This window comes from Vombatus ursinus, unplaced genomic scaffold, assembly GCF_900497805.2.
Source record: "Vombatus ursinus unplaced genomic scaffold, bare-nosed wombat genome assembly UNPS02014770.1, whole genome shotgun sequence".
Classification (NCBI taxonomy): Eukaryota; Metazoa; Chordata; class Mammalia; order Diprotodontia; family Vombatidae; genus Vombatus; species Vombatus ursinus.
The window spans coordinates 1,508,562-1,527,831 of NW_020954548.1; the positions used below are offsets into that span (position 1 = coordinate 1,508,562).

Consider the following 19,270-nt stretch of genomic DNA (forward strand, 5'->3'; position numbering starts at 1 on the left):
GGGTCACACAGCTAGTGTGAGGCCAGAATAGAATTCAACATGAGTCCTTCTGATTCCCAGACCAGGGCTCTATCTACTGCGCCACCTAGCTGCCCTCTAAACCTTCATAAACCTATGATCCCTAACACCCTTCCAGACTAAAAAACAAGAGCAAAAACAAAAACAAAGTCCTTTGTATAATTCCTCCTTTCTAAAGGATTATATTTACTCTGAGAGAGGACTTTGCCTTGTAAGCACCCCACAGTCAACCTTTCTGCAGATTTGCCTCATTTTCCACCATTGCCATGAGTACAGCTCACTTGTTTCTTGAAGAAGAATTAAAAGCCCTAGTCAACCAGTTTGCAATTAGGTTTGTTAACCCCTTGGTTCAAGCTCTGAGCCACACACACACATTTTCTTGTGGTTGCAGATGTGGGCGGCTCTCTTGCAGCCTACTCTGCTCGGCACCATGTCATTGGCCCCCAGGATTATCTTTGAAATTAGACAGGGGAAATCTACTGCTTTAATAAAAGTTTAATTATAAGTCCACCCCTGATCAGGAGGAACAATTCTCATCTGCTCCAAGAGCTGGGAGTCGAGGAGATGTGGCCAGGCAGTTGCCTTTGGATAGGTGAGTCTCCTTTCTATGAACTATTCTTTGAGTATCACTGCTAAACCTCAGGAGAAATCAGTTAGAGCTAACAAATGATTCATACCAAACCCCAGGGGTCTGCCCCACTCTTGAGTTCCAGAGGAAGTTTGGTTGTTTTGATGGCTAAGAAGGGTACACTGGTTTAAAAAAAAAAATGGCCCTAATACAGCCTCAGACCTTCCTCAAGCTCCCCAAAGGGCTACAACTTTTCCCCATCTCCAACCCCACCTTGAGCTTGAGGAGAGACAAATAGCTCTTCCCCATTTTGAGCATCTCACAGGGGGAGTGGGCAGAGATTCCTTATTATCATCATCCATAAGCATTTATTGAGCACCTACTATTTGCCAGGCACTGTGCTACACAACTATGTATATACATGATATGTTCTGTATCAATGGGAGGTGATCTCAGAGGAAGGCACTAACAGTAGATATGTGGGAGAGGGGACCCTGATTAATGACTGACTATGAGATTTCCAGTATTGCTAAGAAAAAATTTCCACTCAGAAAGCTTGGGGCACTAAGTCATCACCACACTAGCTACTCGAAAGCAAGCTGGCAGCAGGAAGAGGAGAAATTCAAGAGTGGGCCAGACTGTTAATAATCGGGTAGACGTTCTTTCCTTTATGACTCAGATCATTTTTCAGGGCTGTGGGGGCAGGGGGGCCTCTGAAGGCAGGATTTCACAGGCAGCCCCTACTGGGTGTAGGGTGAAGCCATTTCCATGGGTAAAGTCCTTTGGGACCTCTGATTCCTTTTGGGCAGTTTAGGATGGGCATGGCTGCTGGTCCAAAGCAACAAGAAGGAGAGTGGGCATGGGGAAAAGGAAAAGGTTCCGTCCAGGCTGCACTGGGAGCTGTTCCCCAGTTTCTGAGCACGCCTTAATGGACAACTAGTAATATTTTGGAATGTAAATATCTCATTTTCCTTCTCTTTCCTTTCCCCTTTTCACTCTCACTTTGATTCCTCTTCTTTTTTCTCCCATTTTCCTTTTCTACAGCCTAAGACTGGGACCCTCCAGTGGTGCTTAGACCCTTAGGGCCAAAGGTTACTGACTTCTATGAAGGAAAACATGGAGGAATATCAGTCGCCCACCCTCATCCTCAGTAGTTGAAAAGGCTGATTTGCTTCCCAAAGGCTACCAGGGCCATCTCAGGCACGTCACTTCCTTAACTAATATATTTGAAAAAGTTTTCATAATACTTTTTATTTATTTATTTTTTTTACATCACGGTCATTTCCAGATAGTCCCTTTATCTCTCCTCTCTCTCCCATGAGCCTTCCCTTGTAACTAAGAAAAAAAAGTTAAGCAAAATCAATTGATGTGTAGAGACAATGATTGTATACATACATTCTGCAATGGAGCAGCTAGGTGGTGCAGTGGCTAGAACACAGGGCCTAGAGTCAGGAAGACCTGAGTTCAAATCTAGCCTCAGTGACCCTGGGCATGTCACTTAACCAGGTTTGCCTCAGCCTCCTTATCTATAGAATGAGCTGGAGAAGGAAATGGCAAACCACTCCAGCACCTTTGCCAAGAAAACCCCAAAAGGGGTTATGAAGCGTAGGACAAAGCTGAACAACAACATTATTTTATACACATAGTCTTCCTCCTCGCCAGTAAAAGGACAGAGAAAATTTCCTCATCTATTTTCTGGAGCCATGTTTGAGGGGACCAATGTTATTCATCACAAAATGATGTTTTAAAATTTTGGGTCCCCAAACAAAATTTTGTAAAACGCTTTACAACTAAATGAAATGCTGTGGAAGTATAATAACCAAGCTTGACCCCCTCCCCCAAAGAAGAAATACGAGAAGGCACTTCCCCCTGCTTCTTCGTAGAGGTAGGGGGGCCACGGGTAGGGAACACTGGGCAGAATGTCAACTTTTTCAATATGTTGGTTTTGCTGAAGTGTCTTCTTCCTCTTTTTAATTTTTGATTAAAAGGGATGGCTCTGGGGGCCAGAGAAGAGACATGTTAGGAAAGGCAGGCAATGTAAAATGGGATCACAAAGTGGACATAACTGAAATGACTCAACAAGGACAATAATTTATTTCGAAAGAAACCACTCCCATGAAATATTCTCTTGGAGGGAGTCTTTGATGATAATGTCAATTACTAGCTAGCTACCCAGCCTGCCTATCTACCTTACCGGTTATTTGAGGATCAAATGATTGCAAAGTACTTTAGAACCACAAAGCATCTTTTATATACATAAGAAGTTATAATGGTGATTGGTCTTCATCACAAAAATAGCAGAGCTAAAAAAAGCAGTGCTCAAGACTGCTGGGTCCCTAAGCAGCAGTGACAACATAACCCTCACCCACAGTCACGGAGAAGTCAGCCCTGCATCTAAGGTCCCCAGCATGCTCCAGGCACCAAAGCAGATCAGTGAGCTGCGTGGCCTGAGGGGCTTTCTGCTTCTATTCTGGGCTGCTATATCAGGCTTGCCCTTCAGTTTGGCTGACTGAGGAACTCTCAGCAGAGCCCACATTTTAGCCTTGCAGTCAAAGATGGCCACCTGAAATTCTGGGCTGGGAACTGAGAGCCTTTGCCCCTTCCTTTCCCATGCAGCCACCTAGTGGAGGAAAACCTGTTTTGAGTGGGTGCACAGCTTGATGGTGCTATTCCTATCCCTGTAAGAAAAGCCACTTAGCTGTTCCTGAGCCTAGGCAGCCCCAATCTCCAGCAGGGTCCATGTAGCACTAAATTGTCCCTAGTTCCTGTAGCTCCTGGCTCCCTTGGATTGCAGTGACATTGGTAGGGAGACACCAACAAGGTATTTATTTCCTGGCAAAGGAAGCTGAAGCTCTGGCTTGATTTCAAGGACTAATTAGTGGTCAACAGGACAATTACCAAGGCTTATTAAATCTGGTATTGAAACTGAGTAAACATATAGGGACCAAGGGATGTGTCCCATAGGACTAAGGAAGTCAAGTTCTGGCACATCCTATCAGCCAATCAGTATCCAGGTACAGAGCAGCTCCAGTTCACCAAAGCGGAACCAGACTGGGGGAAGAAGAGAAACTGGAATCAGCTCTGGTCAATATTCCCTTTTTTCTTTTCTTTTCTTTCTTTTTTTTTTTTAATTAACTAGCACTTATTTTCTCTCCCTTCCACCCGTCCTCTCATTGGAAAGAAAAGAAAAGAAAAGCTCTTAGAACAAATATGCATAGTCAATACAGATTCCCATGTTGCCATGTCTAAAAAATATGCATGCCATTCTGCATCTTGAGTCCATCACCTCTCTGTCAAATGGGTAGCATACTTAGTCCCACGGAATTATGATTGACCATTGTGCTAATTGAAGTTCTTAAGTCTTTCAAAGTTGTTTGTCTTGTAAAGTTATTGTATATAAATAACTCTCCTGGTTTTATTTAATTCACTCAGCTTTAGCTCATAAAATTCTTCCAGTATTTCTCTGAATCCATCCCTTTTGCTATATCTGATGGCATACTGGTATTCCATTCTATCCTTATACCATAGTTTGTCCAACCATTCCTAAATTGATGGGTACCCTTTTATTTCCAGTTCTTTGTTGCTACAGAAAGAGCAACTATGAGTACTTTTGTACATATAGGATCTTTTCCTCTTTCTTGGATCTCTTTGGGGAATAGGCCCAAAAGTGATATCACTGGGTTAAAGCGTATGCAAGTTTAGTTACTTTTAGGCAGAGTTCTGAAGGAATTGAGTGAACTACGCTGACTCCATCTTGTGACTCAGTTCTGGATCTAGCTCAGTTCTCTTTCTGTTCAGTTATGGGTCCAGTCTAACTTCTGTCTTGTGAGAAAACTTTATTGCATCGTTTGAACCTAGCCATGCATGGCTGGGAAACTGGACCACCTTTCCCTGCTGCTGAGAGACCCTTAGGCAAAGACCTGGGTTATGCTGACCAGAAACTCAGTCAGATCCAAAGACTGATGCAAGAAGTTTTCTCACAATTTTACGTCTCGAGCAACCCATGTCTTATCCGAAAACTGGCCCTGTACTGACTAATCGCTGCAGTTAGGTGGCGTAGTGGATAAAGTGCCAGGCCTGGAGTCAGCAGAAACAAAGTTCAAATCTGACCTCAGACTCTTACTAGCTGTGTGACCCTGGGCAAGTCACTTAACCCTGTTTGCCTTAGTTCCTCATCCATAAAATGAACTGGAGAAGGATAATGGCAAACCACTCCAGCATCTTTGCCAAGAAAACCCCAAATGGGGTCATGGAGAGCTGGACATGATTGAAACAACTCAACAACAGCAACCACACTGATAAGTTACTGTTTTCTTGTTCCTTTCACTCAATACAGACACTTGGGGGATTGGGACACCCCTTTTTCTGATTTCAGGGAACTATACTTCATCCCTCTACCAATTGGGAAAGTCATTACTCTTTCCTCCAATTAGAAATCAGATTACCTAATTTTATATCCTGGTTAATTTTTTTTTGAGAGGCAATTGGGGTTATATGACTTGCCCAGGGTCACACAGCTTGTAAGTGTCAAGGTCAGATTTGAACTCAGTTCCTCCTGACTCCAGGGTTGGTGCTATATCCACTACACCACCTAGCTGTCCTAATTGTTTCTTTTTTTTTTTAATTAATTGGTCTTATTTGATTGTTTTTATGGCATAAAAATCTGTTTTCCCCTGTAATTGGAGTCCAGTGCCAAAGCTGAGGAGGCAGGGTCCCAATTTGTTATGCAATTGGCATACATTGCATAATAAATCACTATACTTGGAAGTTTGAACCTATGTTTCCTCAGTTATTTCATCTTTTGCCTACCACAGGGAATTTCTTTGAAAAGCAGAAGGTGTGATAGAAATGTGACCTCTTATTATTATTCTTGGTGTTTTTGGAGTCCCTTTTGGCCTTCTCACCACTGTCATCTCTAGGCCACCCTGGATGCCCTTCCCTAACCCCTCTTGTCAAGGTTGTGATCTACGCAGACCTGAGCACAGGAGCCTGAAAGGACCATGACCAAGCTTCTCTTCCCCCTGTCCACTTCCAGGCAGGACCATAGTGAAATTGAGTCAGACACTCTGAACCTAGCCCAGACTTACAGAACTGTAGGGAAAGGACTTTACTGGGGTCTCCTGGTCACTCTCGCCTATGTTTAACACCGCCCATGAGGGGAACGGTTTGCCTGATGTTTTTTAAAAAAATACTTTATGGCTTACAAAGCACTTTATTTTTTAAACAAATAAAATTTTACTGAAACCATGAAACTCTGTTAGACTTTGACTGTTTCTTTTTAAAGTATATATTAAATCTAACCTCATGGTAACAACGCTGTTCTGCTCATCTGAACTTCCTTCTGAATCCTCTTTTTTTTTTTGTTCTACTTTGTCAATGGAAATGTCCACGTTTGTTGATGTTTGTCAAGTTCATGATTTAAGGAAAAAAAAAAAAAACCTGGAAAGATGCTAAGCAGGATCCAACTCCTGTCTCCGCCCCCTCCTCATTTAATTGAATTGATGCCTTTTGTTATTATCATTTTTTAAATTGTATTTTTATTTTGAGCTTAATGAAGCTTTTTTGTTTGTATTCCACAGTCATTTCTAGATTCTCCTTCTCCCCCTGCCCCACCCTCCAAAAAAAACCCAACTCAGAACAAAACAACAAATAATACCTCTCTTGTAACAAAGGAAAATAGTTCTGCAAAACTACCTGACCTAGTGACCTCATCTGACAGTGCAGCAATCTTCTACACCCATAATGCCTCCAATTTTCTACTGAGAGGAAGGAGGTCCTTTGTCATCTCTCTTCTGGAGCCAGGATTGTTCGTTACAATTAGTTAGCATCTCTGTCTTAGGTCTAATGCAGTTTTACTGAGAGATTTTCAGAAGCTGCCAATCTTCCCTAATTTTTTTGTTGGTCCCCACTCAGTTACTATAATAATTTCTTTCCCTTTTTTCCTCTCCCCATTCCACTAGCTATTCATGCTGAGTGACACATGGACCTAAGTGGCCCTCACTTCTATTCTTCCTCCCTTTACTCAACAGCATAGCGGTTTACTTTCCCTTCCCACCCTGTCTTGCTCACCCACCTTCAGTCACCCAGCCCTCATACCAACTCAGAAATCAACCTTTCCCACCTGCCACATAGCCAAACCCTCAAACCCAGCTCTCATCACCTCTCACTTGGACTCTTACAATAGCCTTTTTTTTTTTTGGAGGCAATTGGGGTTAAGTGACTTGCCCAGGGTCACACAGGTAGCAATTGCCTGAGGTCAGAGTGGAACCCAGGTCCAACTGACTCCAGGGCCAGTGCTCTATCTACTGTACCACTTAGGTGCCCCACAATATCTTCTTAATGGATATCCCTGCACCTTCTCCAATCCGTCCTTCACACAGCTGCCAAGTTATGATTCCTAAAGCACAGGCAGGTCGAATCATGGCACTCTCCTGCTCAAAATGCTTCAGGGGCCTTCTATTGCTTCCAAGGTCAAATATAAACTCATCTGTTTGACATTTAATGCCTTTTCACAATCTGCCTGGCCCATATTAGGTGTTTAATGAATGCTGATTGACTCCTTCCATCTTTCCAGTAATGTGATTTCACAATATTCTCTCCAGTTACTCTGTGTTTCATCCAAATGGTATTCTTATTGTTCCTCACACTGGACATTACACCTTTCATCTCTACACCTTTGTATAGGCTGTCCCTCAAGCCTAGGCTGAGCTCCTTACCTCTGCCTCTTGGAATCCCTAGCTGCCTTTAAGGCTCAGCTCCAGTGCTACCCTGTACAATAGGCTTTTCTTGGTTTTCCTAGTTGTTAGTTCACCCCCTGAAACAGTTATGTTTTATTTGCTTATCAGGGGATGTCTTGTTTTTTTCCAGTGGAGTGTAAGGTCCTTGAAGGCTAGGACTAATTCATTTTTGCCTTTGCATCTTCAATGTTTAGCACATCTTGCCCATGCTAAGAATTTAATAAAAGCTTATTGGATTGATTGATTGATGAGTATGCTATCTTTAGACTAAGTCTATTAATTAGTCACAGTGTCAGAGTTGGGATGAAATGCAGAGCATTGAATGTTAGAGCTAGAAGGAATGTTAGAGATCATCTCTTCTGACCCCTTTGTTTTACAAAGAAAGAAACTGAGAAAGAGGCAAATTGACTTCTCTGCTTGTAAGGACAGAAACAAACTGTATAGGTGCCTGGGACTGTGTCATAGGTCCTGCATCTCGGGGCTTGGTGAATCTGCCTCTTGGTGTTTGTTTTTCTGTCACCCACACGCCCCTTATCACTGAGCAGCATCAAACTTATATAACAGGCAAATAAGTACAGTAGCACCCTAGGGCTATCATAGTAACATCTTGAACTGACTGATGAGCTGATAGCAGCTGTCGAATCCTCTCCCCCGCTAACCCTATCCCCTTGAGTACTTCCTGAACCAGTCCCCCACCCCAGCCACCCTTTCTGAGGAGCACCTCCTGGGTTCCCCTAACCTGGATGTATGTTGAGAGATTAGCCAGGATTCCTAGCACTCCAGAAGTCCTCTGAGTTTACGTTGAAGCATAGGGTAGCTCAATGATACTGACTAGAAGCCTTTCCTTCATGACTTCCTCTACCTTTTCTTCTAAAAACCAGACAGAAATGAGATCTCCCCCGTGCAAGAATGAACAGTGAAATATGACCTGAAGACCTTAGTTTGTCTTGGTTTTGCCAGGCAATTACAGTGCAACACCTTGGATGAGACAAGAGGAAGCTAAACCTCAATTTCTTTTTCTATAGAGTAAGAGAATTAGATTAGATGGTCTCTAACATCCCTTTCTGCTCTTTGGAACATTAAATATTTCAATGCTTCTATACTCAATAGTCTGTGCCCTATGTACTAAGATCTCTTCCAGGTCTGATAAACCATGTGCTATAATTCCAGCCCCTCTACACACACAAAATCACTAATCACGGTTGATGTGTGTGTGTGTGTGTGTGTGTGTGTGTGTGTGTTGGTGGTGGGGTGTTTCTGCAACAGCTACTGCTTCAGAAATGGGGATGTCCCCCATTGTGGGAATGAATAGGGGAGAAGTACAATACAGTAGGAAGTGCCATAGCTTGAGAATCAGTAGATTTGGGTTCTGGTCCTGGTTCTGTTGTAAACTTGGCAAGTTGAGTCCTTTCCTGGGGCCTCAGTTTCCCCTATATACAAAATAAAGGGGTTGGATTAGATCAGACCTATACAACTTGGAAGTAGGTAGGGGCCAAAATTAAATAGGCTAAACTTCTTCAGGCTGAAGATAGGTTAGACTAGAAACAGACTGATGATGGTGGGTTGCTGCGGGTCACGTGACAAACAGGAGAGAGTACACAGTGGTAACTCTACACTTTTCAGAGTCGCCTGAAATCCTTTAGCGGGCCTCAAGTAGACTGCAGGTTGTATGTTGTGCAGGCCTGGATTAGATGATCCCTAAGGTCCCTTCCTGCATGATGTAAGCTCTGTGACACTAGGGACTGTTGCTCTTTTGCCTAGCACTCAGCACAGTCCGTGTTTGATCAGTTTTGTTGCTTACACATTGAGGAGGGGAGGGGTGTGGTGCCTTCAATCTGGAAAATCCAACTGAATTGTTTTTGGCCCTCCCTTCATACCAGAGAAGTCTGAATTTTTTATTTTTCTTTTATGGGATGTTCACAGTACCTTATTGTAAAATTTGGGTTGAGTATTTGGTCATAAGCTCTGTGTCATCTGCCAGCCTTTGGGTGTTGTCTGCCACTTCCACAAAACTCCCCCCAAATTCCCATTTAATTTCTTATGCCAACCTGCTACATATTGAAACCTTGATGGGAAAGTTGTCATGTGGAAGGAAGACCTGTAATTGAATTGGAGAATTAGACTGGGAGGGAAAGCAGCTATCTTCTCCATCACTGGGAAGGAGATGGAAGAAGAGAACTTGCTGATGAATTTCAGTGGGTGCAGGATGGCTAACAATCCGTCCTTCAGAAATCTAATCATGGTAATGATGGTAGCTCACATTTATGTAGTGTTGTGCTGCCTACAATGCATTTTTACATATATTATCTCATCTAATTCATATAATACATCCTGTGAGGTAGACAGAGTAGAGATTATCATCCCTATTTTGTAGATGGGGAAATTGAGGTTTAGAAAGATGGAGAAATGGTACCTCCCAGGCTCGACAGCAGTCAAGCAGCAAAGTTGGAATTCTACCCTACAACTGCTGATTCTTTTTCTGGTGTGTGTCCTACTGCACCATTCTGCCTCTCTGCTGTTCCCTGACATGAGGTGGGGTACCATGTGGGAAAACTTGGGGGTTGGTTGCCTAGGAGTCCATTTTGACTAGAACATGAAGGGCATGAAAGGGAGTGGTGTGAGGAGAGGCTGGAATGGAAAGTTGGGGCCAGATTGTAAAGGGACTTGAATGCCAAGATGAGTGAAGAGTTTTCATTGACCCTAGAGGTGTAAGGAGCCAAGGAAGTTTTTTGACGGGGGGCCTGAAACATGATTAGAGCTGTACTTTAGGAAGACTATTTTGGCAGCTGTGTGAAAGATGGACTGGCAGCTTCCTCCTACTTTCCTCTATGTGTTGATAGCACTTCCATCCTTCCAGTCACCTAGGGTCAAAACCTCAGGCACATTTGATACTCCTATTCCCGTCCTCCCTCTCTACAATCTAATTGCATGCATACAAGGGGCTCAAAGAAGATGATCTCTAATGTTCCTCTCTGCTCTACCCATTTTACCTCCTTGTATATGTCTGCTCCTCTCAGGGCCATCACCAGCCGTCCTGACCTATGTCTTGTCACTGGACCTCGATGACTCTGGAGGAGAGAGTGAGGTTGATGACTTTGCACTGTTCTGCCTCACTTAAATCCAATTCACTTGCAAGTCAAGACATCCTCCCCCTGATGTCATTGGTCCTCTTCAAGATGGAAGGACAAACAACAACAGCAACAACAACAGTCTGCTCCTCTCCCCTCACGTTGCCACTACACTAATCCCAGTCTTCATCATCTCTCCCCTGGATTACTATAACCATCTCCCAGATGATCTCCCTGCCATCAATGTCTCCCTTCTCCAATCTCTTCTTTACCTCCTCTTCCTCCCTTGCCTACCTCTAGTCGAGCTGGACTACTAGCTGTTTCTTAGTCACGTGCTACTATAGGCTGACCCTCAGACATACCACATTCTCCTCATTTCTGCCAATTTTAATCCTTCTCTTCCTCCAAGACTCAGCTCAGGAGCCAACTCCTCCACGAAGCCTTCCTTCATCCTCCCAGCTCAACATATCTCTTCTCTACTTAAATTTTCCCAGGGCAGTTTGTTCAGCTATATCCTTTGTCCCATCACCTTCTATCTTTCATTACCTTTTCCCGTGTACATTTATTCCTCCTATTGGATTGTAAGCTTCTGAGGGCAATGGTTGTTTCCTTTTTCATCTTAATAGCCTTCAGAACCCAGGACAGTTCCTTGCACTAAAGGAAACACCTAATAAATGTTCTTTGAGTTGAAATAGTTGTTTCTGTTTCAGGGCCATGTTCCATGGGCATTTCTGGGAAGAGAGCCTGCAGTGTACAGCTTTTCACCTGGTTCTGTGTGGTGTCCCTCAGTGGAGGAGAAAGAGGAGGTGAGGAGCGGGGGTGGGGGTGGGAGGGTGAGGGTGAGAAGATCCAATTTGCACTCAGATGCTGCTGCCTCTGGAAGCTAAAGATCACCCCTTAGAGCCCTTCCTCCCATCTTCCTTTTATCTCATCCCCCATTCCATAGGAAACTGTGACATCTTCCAGAATCCTTCCTTCATGGTCTGGCTCTAACTGGATAGAGCCCTTGGTTGCCTGGGTACTCTTCAGGCTTTGAGGGTGGAGGGAGGAATTTCTTCCCCACCATATAGCTCCCTAGGGCTCCAATCTCCGAACTGAATCTCAAGCAAATAGGGCCCTCTCCTACCCCTGGAAGCCAATGTAGGAGTGTCAGGGAGAATAAGACACCAGGTAAAGACCAAGCACCCTCCCTTCTCCTTCTCTACTGCAGCTCAGCAACCTGGAGCCTTGACCTGCCTCAATAATTACATAACTACAATCCATTGTAGTTGGACTACCACCCTGCCAAGACGAGACAGAGTCCACCAGCTCCTCTTCACCAGGTAAGGCCTAGCCAGGCCCATAGAAGGGGCAGAATTCTAGCCTGGATTTTGGGGAATATTGACTTATTGGCCTGGGCACAAGTTTTAGGGAGAGTTTGGAAGGGGAGGATACTCTCTCCCTCCTAGGATCCTAATACGGATCCAGGGCCATTAAGGACAGCTCCTAACTTGGCCAGTGAGGGTGGTTAGTGAATGTTATCAGTCAGGCAGTCAGCAAGTCTTTACTGAGCACCTACTATATGCTTAGCGCTAGGTCATGATTTCTGGGAAAGACAAATGTGTCTATTTGTGTCAGACGTGTCAGGGGGGTGGCGAGGTCCAAGGAAGATGGGCTTGTATCCACTGCCTATGCTCCTTGCAGGAGCCACATACAGCCTCTTAGCCTTGATGTTTTATGTTCACATCCTCTGAGTTTAGGGAGACGCCATGGGGCTTTCTTATCCCCCAGGGCCTCTACCTGTCCTGCTTCATATATATATATATATGTATATGTATGTATGTATGTATGTATGTATGCATGTAAAACCCAACTCTAACGCTACGTTCTGCAGGCAGTGGAGTGGAATCAAATGTTCTACTTCCTCCTGCATGACCTTGGACAGGTCACTTCTTCTAGGCTTCAATTTTCTCATTTGCAAGATGGAATTGTACTGGATTGCATCTAAGCACCCTTCTGAATCAAATTCATTGATCTCTCCATCTCCTGCATTCTCACAGCACCTTTTCTTGTCTCTCTTTTATGACCCTTATTGTATGGTAACTTGTATCATGGTTCTTCAAGTCTATGTCACATTCCCTTCTTCTTTAAGACTTTAAACTTCTTGAGGGCAGGGACCATGTCTCATTTGTTTTTTATATCCCTTTTAATTAAAGGTCAGAGTTGGAGATCAGCATAGGCTGGAGTATCAGGGAACCTTTTCTGGAAGAAGTAGACCTTGAGGATTCATAGGTTTGGTGGAGGTGGAGAGGAGGGGGTTATAAGGGAAAGGCCTACATCCTAGAATCAAGGATGAAGAATCCAGGGGCATCTGTATTCTGTTAAGGGAGTATCCCTCTTACATCTAACTAGCCCACTCCCTCCATGCTTGTGCTTTGTAGCAACTTGGAACCACATGAAAACTACAGCTGCATCCTCCAGATGGACACCTGCACGCTAGAACTCCCACCAAACAAAATACTGACAGTATTTGATGAGTTCACCATAAATTTCCACAGCAGCATATCTGGAGTGGACCTGGTGTATCTGTTGGACCCCAACTATTTGCCCAGGCAGAACAGTGAGTGCTATCTTATCCCAGGATCAGAGGGATAGGAGTAGGAGTATTGGGTATTACAGGCAAGGAAATTTTCTAGCCTTCAGGAACAGTGACGTATTAGTTGCTGAGTGTGGTAGCACATGCCTATAATCTCCATTACTGGGGGAGGCTGAGAATGTGGATTGCCCGAGTTTGGGAGTTCTGAGGGTAGGGCTAAAGCTGATTGGGTGTTGACACCAAGTCTAACATTAAAAAGGTAAATCCCAGGGACAGCTAGATGGCACAGTGCATAGAGCACTGGCCCTGGAATCAGGAGGACCTGAGTTCAAAATAGGCCTCAGACACATAACACTTTTATCTGTGTGACCCTGGGCAAGTCACTTAACCCCATTGCCTAGCCAAAAAAAAAAAATAAAGGTAAATCCTTAGAAGTGGATGGCCAGGTTGTATGAGGAAATATGAACCAGCCCAAGATGGAAAAATGGAGCAGGTTAAAGCTTCCATAATTATCAGCTCTGGGATCAGGCCATAAGTAGCAACTGTGTTTACAACTTGGCTGAGATAAGAAGACCTGTTCTCAAACAAACAAAAAACCAAATCCAGTCCCAAAGAAACATAAAGCACTGATATGTCAGACGTGTCAGGGGGGTGGCGAGGTCCAAGGAAGATGGGCTTGTATCCACTACCTATGCTCCTTGCAGGAGCCACATACAGCCTCTTAGCCTTGATGTTTTATGTTCACATCCTCTGAGTTTAGGGAGACACCATGGGGCTTTCTTATCCCCCAAGGCCTCTACCTGTCCTGCTTCATTTTTCAAAGAAAGACTTAGAGTTAGGATCAAGTCTGGGGTATCTGTTCAGAATCAGACTGGAGGTCGAGTTTTGGAGGAAAGCCCTGGAGCCTAGAGCACACACAGTTATACGTACCTTGGGAATGGTGGGGAGTGATTAGCAACTTGTCAGTGGAATGAGGGAGCATGACCCTCTTCTAGGACCCTTCCATTATGGAAGTGACCTGGCTGGATGACCAGGAGCCACTATTCTCGGTGTCCACGGAAGATCAGACAAGAGAGAATCAGTATGATTGGCAACAGGAAGCACTTCAGTTAGACACAGGAAAATCAAAAACTTCCTACAATGAAGGGATCACATCACCAATGGAAGCCTTAGAGCCTCCTTTGTGCAGATTCTTAAGGAAAGGGGGAAGCAAGTTCTCTAGCCTTACCTGAAGGTAGATAGATGGAAGAGACGACCTCTCTTGGGTCCTCCCAGCCCCAGGACTCTAGGATTCTCTCAGGGAACCTGCCCTGACTAGCACTTTCTTGCTCAGTTCCTTCTCTACTCGCCTTCTCTTTGAACCCGTTCTCCTACTTGGCACCCTCTGTCACTGCAGGGCTTTTGGAAGGTGGGTCTGGGCAGAAGAGTACTCCTGATCTGAAAAGGGCCTACCTACCCCTGCTCAGTTTCCCCATCCCAACCAACCAGTCAGAAGCAGCACGGGCAGCCTTCAGATCCCAGGCCCAGATTCAGCTGGGTTCTTTCTGTTCCAGTCAAGCTCGATCCTCCCTCCAACCTGCAGAGCAGTGTCAGCTCTAGAGGCTGCTTCATTTCCTGGAACCCTCCAATCGAAGAGCTGTACAGGTCCCTCAGCTACGAACTGGCCTTGAGGCAGCCCGGGGAAGCCTGGGAGGTAAGGATGCTGACCTAGACGTGTCAGCATCCCCCAATTTCCCCAGCTTGGGAAGCCTTTTGGGTGGGGGTGTCTCTGACATAAGTCTTTCTTAGCCTCTCTAGCCTGCTAGACCAAGCCTAATATCAGCATCCCCATTCCCCCTTTCCCTTTCCCCTAAGTCTTTCTTTAGCACCCAAATTGCATGGTACCCGACCCAGAGAAGTGGGCATAGACCCCCCCGCTACTGTCTAAAGGCTGCTGACCTAAGACAGACATCCTGATACAAAGGTGCAGGAGGCCAAGACTATGATTGCTATAAGGCAGGAATGGTCTGAGAGATACTCACATCCATACAGAGTGGGCCTATGGGGGTTATGGGGCCCTGTGGAGGCCCAAGATCCAGGCTCTCTGCCTTGGGCTTCAGGCCTGCCCACTGACATGTGTATGAATTCCCCACAGCGGGCAAAACATAAAGATCACATTGTGGGGGTGACCTCAGCCACCATCGAAGCCTTCGAGTTTGGCCCTGGCTTGACCTATGAGGCCCGGCTGCGCTGTCGCCTGGGCTCCCAGGAAGTAGGTGAACCCCTGGGCGATGAGGAAGACATTTTCAGCTACAGGAGCCAATGGAGTGAGTGGAGTCCAGTCCTGCAGTTCCAGTCTCCCAGCTCTCTAGGTAAGGTGAGCTGCTATTGCTCCCCTGGGAGCTTTCCAGGTTTCCAGCTCTCTGGGGGAGCTGCCGAGTCTCCCTTCTAACCAGTGGGAACAGGGAGAGCTTCTGTTTTCTCATAACCTTCCTGGGGCAGGCCCTGCATTCCCTGGCACAACTGATGTCCAGAAAAGAATAGAACTCCTTTCACCCACTCAGAGGGGTACAGAGTCCTTGTGTCCAAGCTTCCCATCTTTTCCTAGCTGTAGAGGTAGGGGCACAGTCATGTTGAGGAAAGAGACTGAGAGTCAGGATCCAAAGTGACCCAAGAAGCACTTATTTTTTAAAGAATGTTTTTATTTGGGGAGTAGCTAGGTGGCACAGTGGTTAGAGCACCAGCCCTGAAGTCAGGAGGAGTCCAGGACTTGTGGTCTATCCACTGAGCCACCTAGCTGCTCTCTTAACATTTTTTTAAAAAATAATTTTTGAGTTCCAAATTCCCTCCTTCCTTCTCCTCCCTTCCCCCTCCTTGAGAAGGCAAGCACTTTGATATAGATAATACATGTATAATTACACAACACATATTTCCATATTAACCATTTTGCAAAAGAGAATATAGAACCCCCCTAAAAAAACCCAACCCAAAACCCAGAAAAAAAGTAAAAAAAAAGTATGCTTCCTTCAATTTGTATTCAGATTCTTTCTCTGGAGGTGGATAGCATTTTTCATCATAAGTCCTTTGGAACTGTCTTTTAACATCCACTTATTAAGTACCTACTATATGGAAGGTATTGTGCTAGGTGCTGCGCATAGAAAGACAAAATGGAAAAACAGTCCCTTCCTTCAAGGAGCTTACATTTTAATGGAGGGAGAAGGATACAACATGTAAACGGGTAAGTGTATACATGATAACTTGCTGAAGATTAATGAGAACAGGAAAGGCTTCTTGTCTAAGATGGCGCATGACCTTTGCCTTGATGGACACTAGGAAGAGCTGGATTACTTTCCAAGCCTTGCCACTGACTTTACCTTGGGCAAGTCACTTCCCTCAGAGCACCAATTTTCCAATCTGTAAAATGGGGTGATCTCAACTATAAGGTTGTGTGGTTTCTCCTCCCTCGTACTGATGCCTTGGAGTTTCAAGTTAGGAAACTTCCAGCAGCTCAAGTAGGACAGATCTTGGTATTCTGTTCAGAGACAGTTATAACAGGGTACCCAAAGCCATTCACTTCATTTTGTTTTACCAATTTTCAGCATCTTGAACGTGGCAAATTAGTGTCCAGCATACATGTAAGTCCTCAGCAAAAGCTTGCTGATTATGGAGGTCAGCTTTGTGTTCATGGAGGACAAATCAACAAAGCCCCCTCCCTCCCCACACACCTTACCTGTCCGTCTTTCTTGGGAAGGCCACAGACTGGGCCTCCTTACTGGAAGATGGTCTCATCTAAGGGTACACAGGGTGATCAGGGGAACCCCCTGCTCTATCAGCCTGGGGCTCTTTGCATGGTGGGCATGTGCACTCTGGGTCCATGGGGATAATAGACTCGGGCTCTGATTCAGCCGATTGGGGAAGAGGGTTTCCCCCTGCTACAATAAAGTCATAGGACTTAGAATTAGAAGGGACCATAAAGGTCATTCATAGTTTGACTTTCTCATTTTACAGAGTGAGATCCACAGATGTTAAGTGACTTGTCCAAGGTCACACAGCTAGCATTTTTATAATGCTTTTACATTGCAAAGTGCTTTACAAATATCATCTCATCCTCACAGCAACCCGGGAGGCAGGTGCTATTATCATCCTCGTTTTACAGATGAGGAGAATGACTCGGGCAGAGATTAAGAGACTTGCCTAGAGTCTCACAGCTGGTCCTTATTAGAGGCTGGTTGTGGACTCCAAGGTCCAACGCTCTTATCTTGATTTGTGCCAAACCAAGTCTCAGGGCTGAGATCTTGACTGAGAATAATGTTCTTTCCACTATACCTAGCTGCTTCTTACTGTTTGTGGTCTGGCCTTAGGGCACTGCCAGGCTTGCTCTTTCATCAAAACCAAGGCATGCACGGGCATCATTCCTTACAGCAGGCTGCACTAAAATAGACAGAACCACAAGGCTCATCCCTAGCACAATAATAACAACATCAGCACTTCTTAATGGTTTACAAAATATTTTGTCAGTCAGTCAACAAACATTTATTAAGTGCCTGTGCTAAGCACTGGGGTGTACAATGGAGGGCCACAACAGTCTCTGCCTTCAAGAAGCTCATATTCTAATGGAGGAGACAACACGTAAACCTACTAGGTGCAGATCAGCTAAATAGATGGATGGGGGAATCATCTGAGAGGTCATTAGCTAGGAGCTGGGGGAACCTCACCATAATCCTATGGGGTTGATGATAAAAGCACCATCCCCATTTTTCAGAGAAAGGAACTGAAACTAGGAAAGTAGAAGTGACAGGGTTAGAACTAGAAGGTAGCCTGGACATCACTTAATCCACCTCCTCTCCCCCTTACCCATTTTAGAGATGAAGAAACTGGGGCTCATGAAAGTGAAAGGACTTGCCTAAGGTGATCCAATTAATCAGTCAACCTGTCGATAGGATCAGAGCCAGAACTTATACTCAGATCTTTTTTAAAATTCAATTTTTTTTCTAATTAACAAGCATGTATTTTCTCTCCCTTCCACGTCCCCTCCCTGCCTTGAAAAAATTAATAAACTTTCGTAACAAGGGCAGCTAGATGGCACAGTAGATAGAGCGCCGGGCCTGGAGTCAGGGAAGATCTGAGTGCAAATCTGGCCTCAGACACTTACAAGCTGTGTGACCCTGGATAAGTCACTTAACTCCAATTGCCTCACCAAAAAAAAAAAAAAAAAAAAGAGGTGGGTAGCCTGCTTTATCATCAGTCCTTTGGAATCATGGGTAAACCCACCCAGGTCTCCTTTAGATCGCTCTTCCCTACACTCTCTAGATCCTGTTTCTACATGGAGTTGGGATTTTAAAATTTGGTGCTGGGATCATTTAGTTCAATCCTCTCATTTTACAGGGAGAGGAACTGAGGCACAGAGAGTAGAGTGGCTTGCTCAAGTCCCCATAGTTAACAGGGGAGCACAGCCACAATTCAAACCTGTGGTCTCTGACTCCAAATCTGGTGCTCTTTCCCCTAGACCGCAAGCCACAGGATTCAGATTATCAGTTTACGCTGCGGTATGTAACATCCACTGGACCCTCACCCGGCCAAGTTCTTTGGTTCTCCATGTGGGCTGCTAGTTGCTAGGCTCCCAGCCAGTACCTATGAGAAACTGTAGCTGTTCTCACTGCACCTTTTCTCTTTTCTTGTCCTTTTTTCTCCTTGTCCCTTTTCTTTTCTTTCTTTTTTGGCAATTGGAGTTAAGTGACTTGCCCAGGGTCACACAGCTAGTAAGTGCCAAGTGTTTGATCTGAGGTCAGATTTGAACTCAGGTCCTCCTGAATCCAGGGCCGGTGCTCTATCCACTGTACCACCCAGCCATCCCTGAAACTGTAGCTGTTGGTCCTGCCCACAAGTTGTAGAAGGGAGCATTCTTGTTATGATTCACTCTCATCTCTTCATGTTTCCCAACCTGAATTCTAAGAGGGCTTGGCTTTGGCTGGGCCTCAACTCTGCTGAGGGTGCTAGCTCCCCAGATATTCTGGGTGGGTCAGAGCTTAGGAATGGGTTTGTGCGCATTTCTGGCTGCAGGTGGTAGTAGAAGCAGCTGGAGCTCACTCTGCAGAGAGCCCTGAGAAGTGCCCGGTTCAGGGCTGACTCTGGGTCCAGGCTGCACCAGGCTGACAGTTGACTTGAGCACAGCAGCTGGCATTGACTGATAAGGACCGCTCTGGGCCCCTACACCCACCAGGTGTATGAGCCGGGGCATAAGCATGAGCCCTTGGCCAGGTGGTTGGTCACCCGTGGGGGAGGGCCTCTCTGTGGGGCATGTAGAGACAAAGAGTTGCTGTCTCTC

General features: G+C 45.2%; 1 protein-coding gene across 1 annotated transcript in view; it reads left to right on the forward strand.

The window, feature by feature from the left end:
• Positions 1-543: 543 nt before the first annotated feature.
• The window catches only part of LOC114043614 (interleukin-9 receptor-like), a 32,328-nt gene continuing 13,601 nt past the window's right edge, over positions 544-19,270 (forward strand). The window contains exons 1-6 of the mRNA XM_027862688.1: positions 544-610; positions 11,102-11,197; positions 11,602-11,713; positions 12,812-12,990; positions 14,520-14,659; positions 15,101-15,317. Coding sequence (XP_027718489.1) covers positions 583-610; positions 11,102-11,197; positions 11,602-11,713; positions 12,812-12,990; positions 14,520-14,659; positions 15,101-15,317 — 772 coding nt within the window. The 5' untranslated portion in view covers positions 544-582. The remainder of the gene's footprint in view (positions 611-11,101; positions 11,198-11,601; positions 11,714-12,811; positions 12,991-14,519; positions 14,660-15,100; positions 15,318-19,270) is intronic.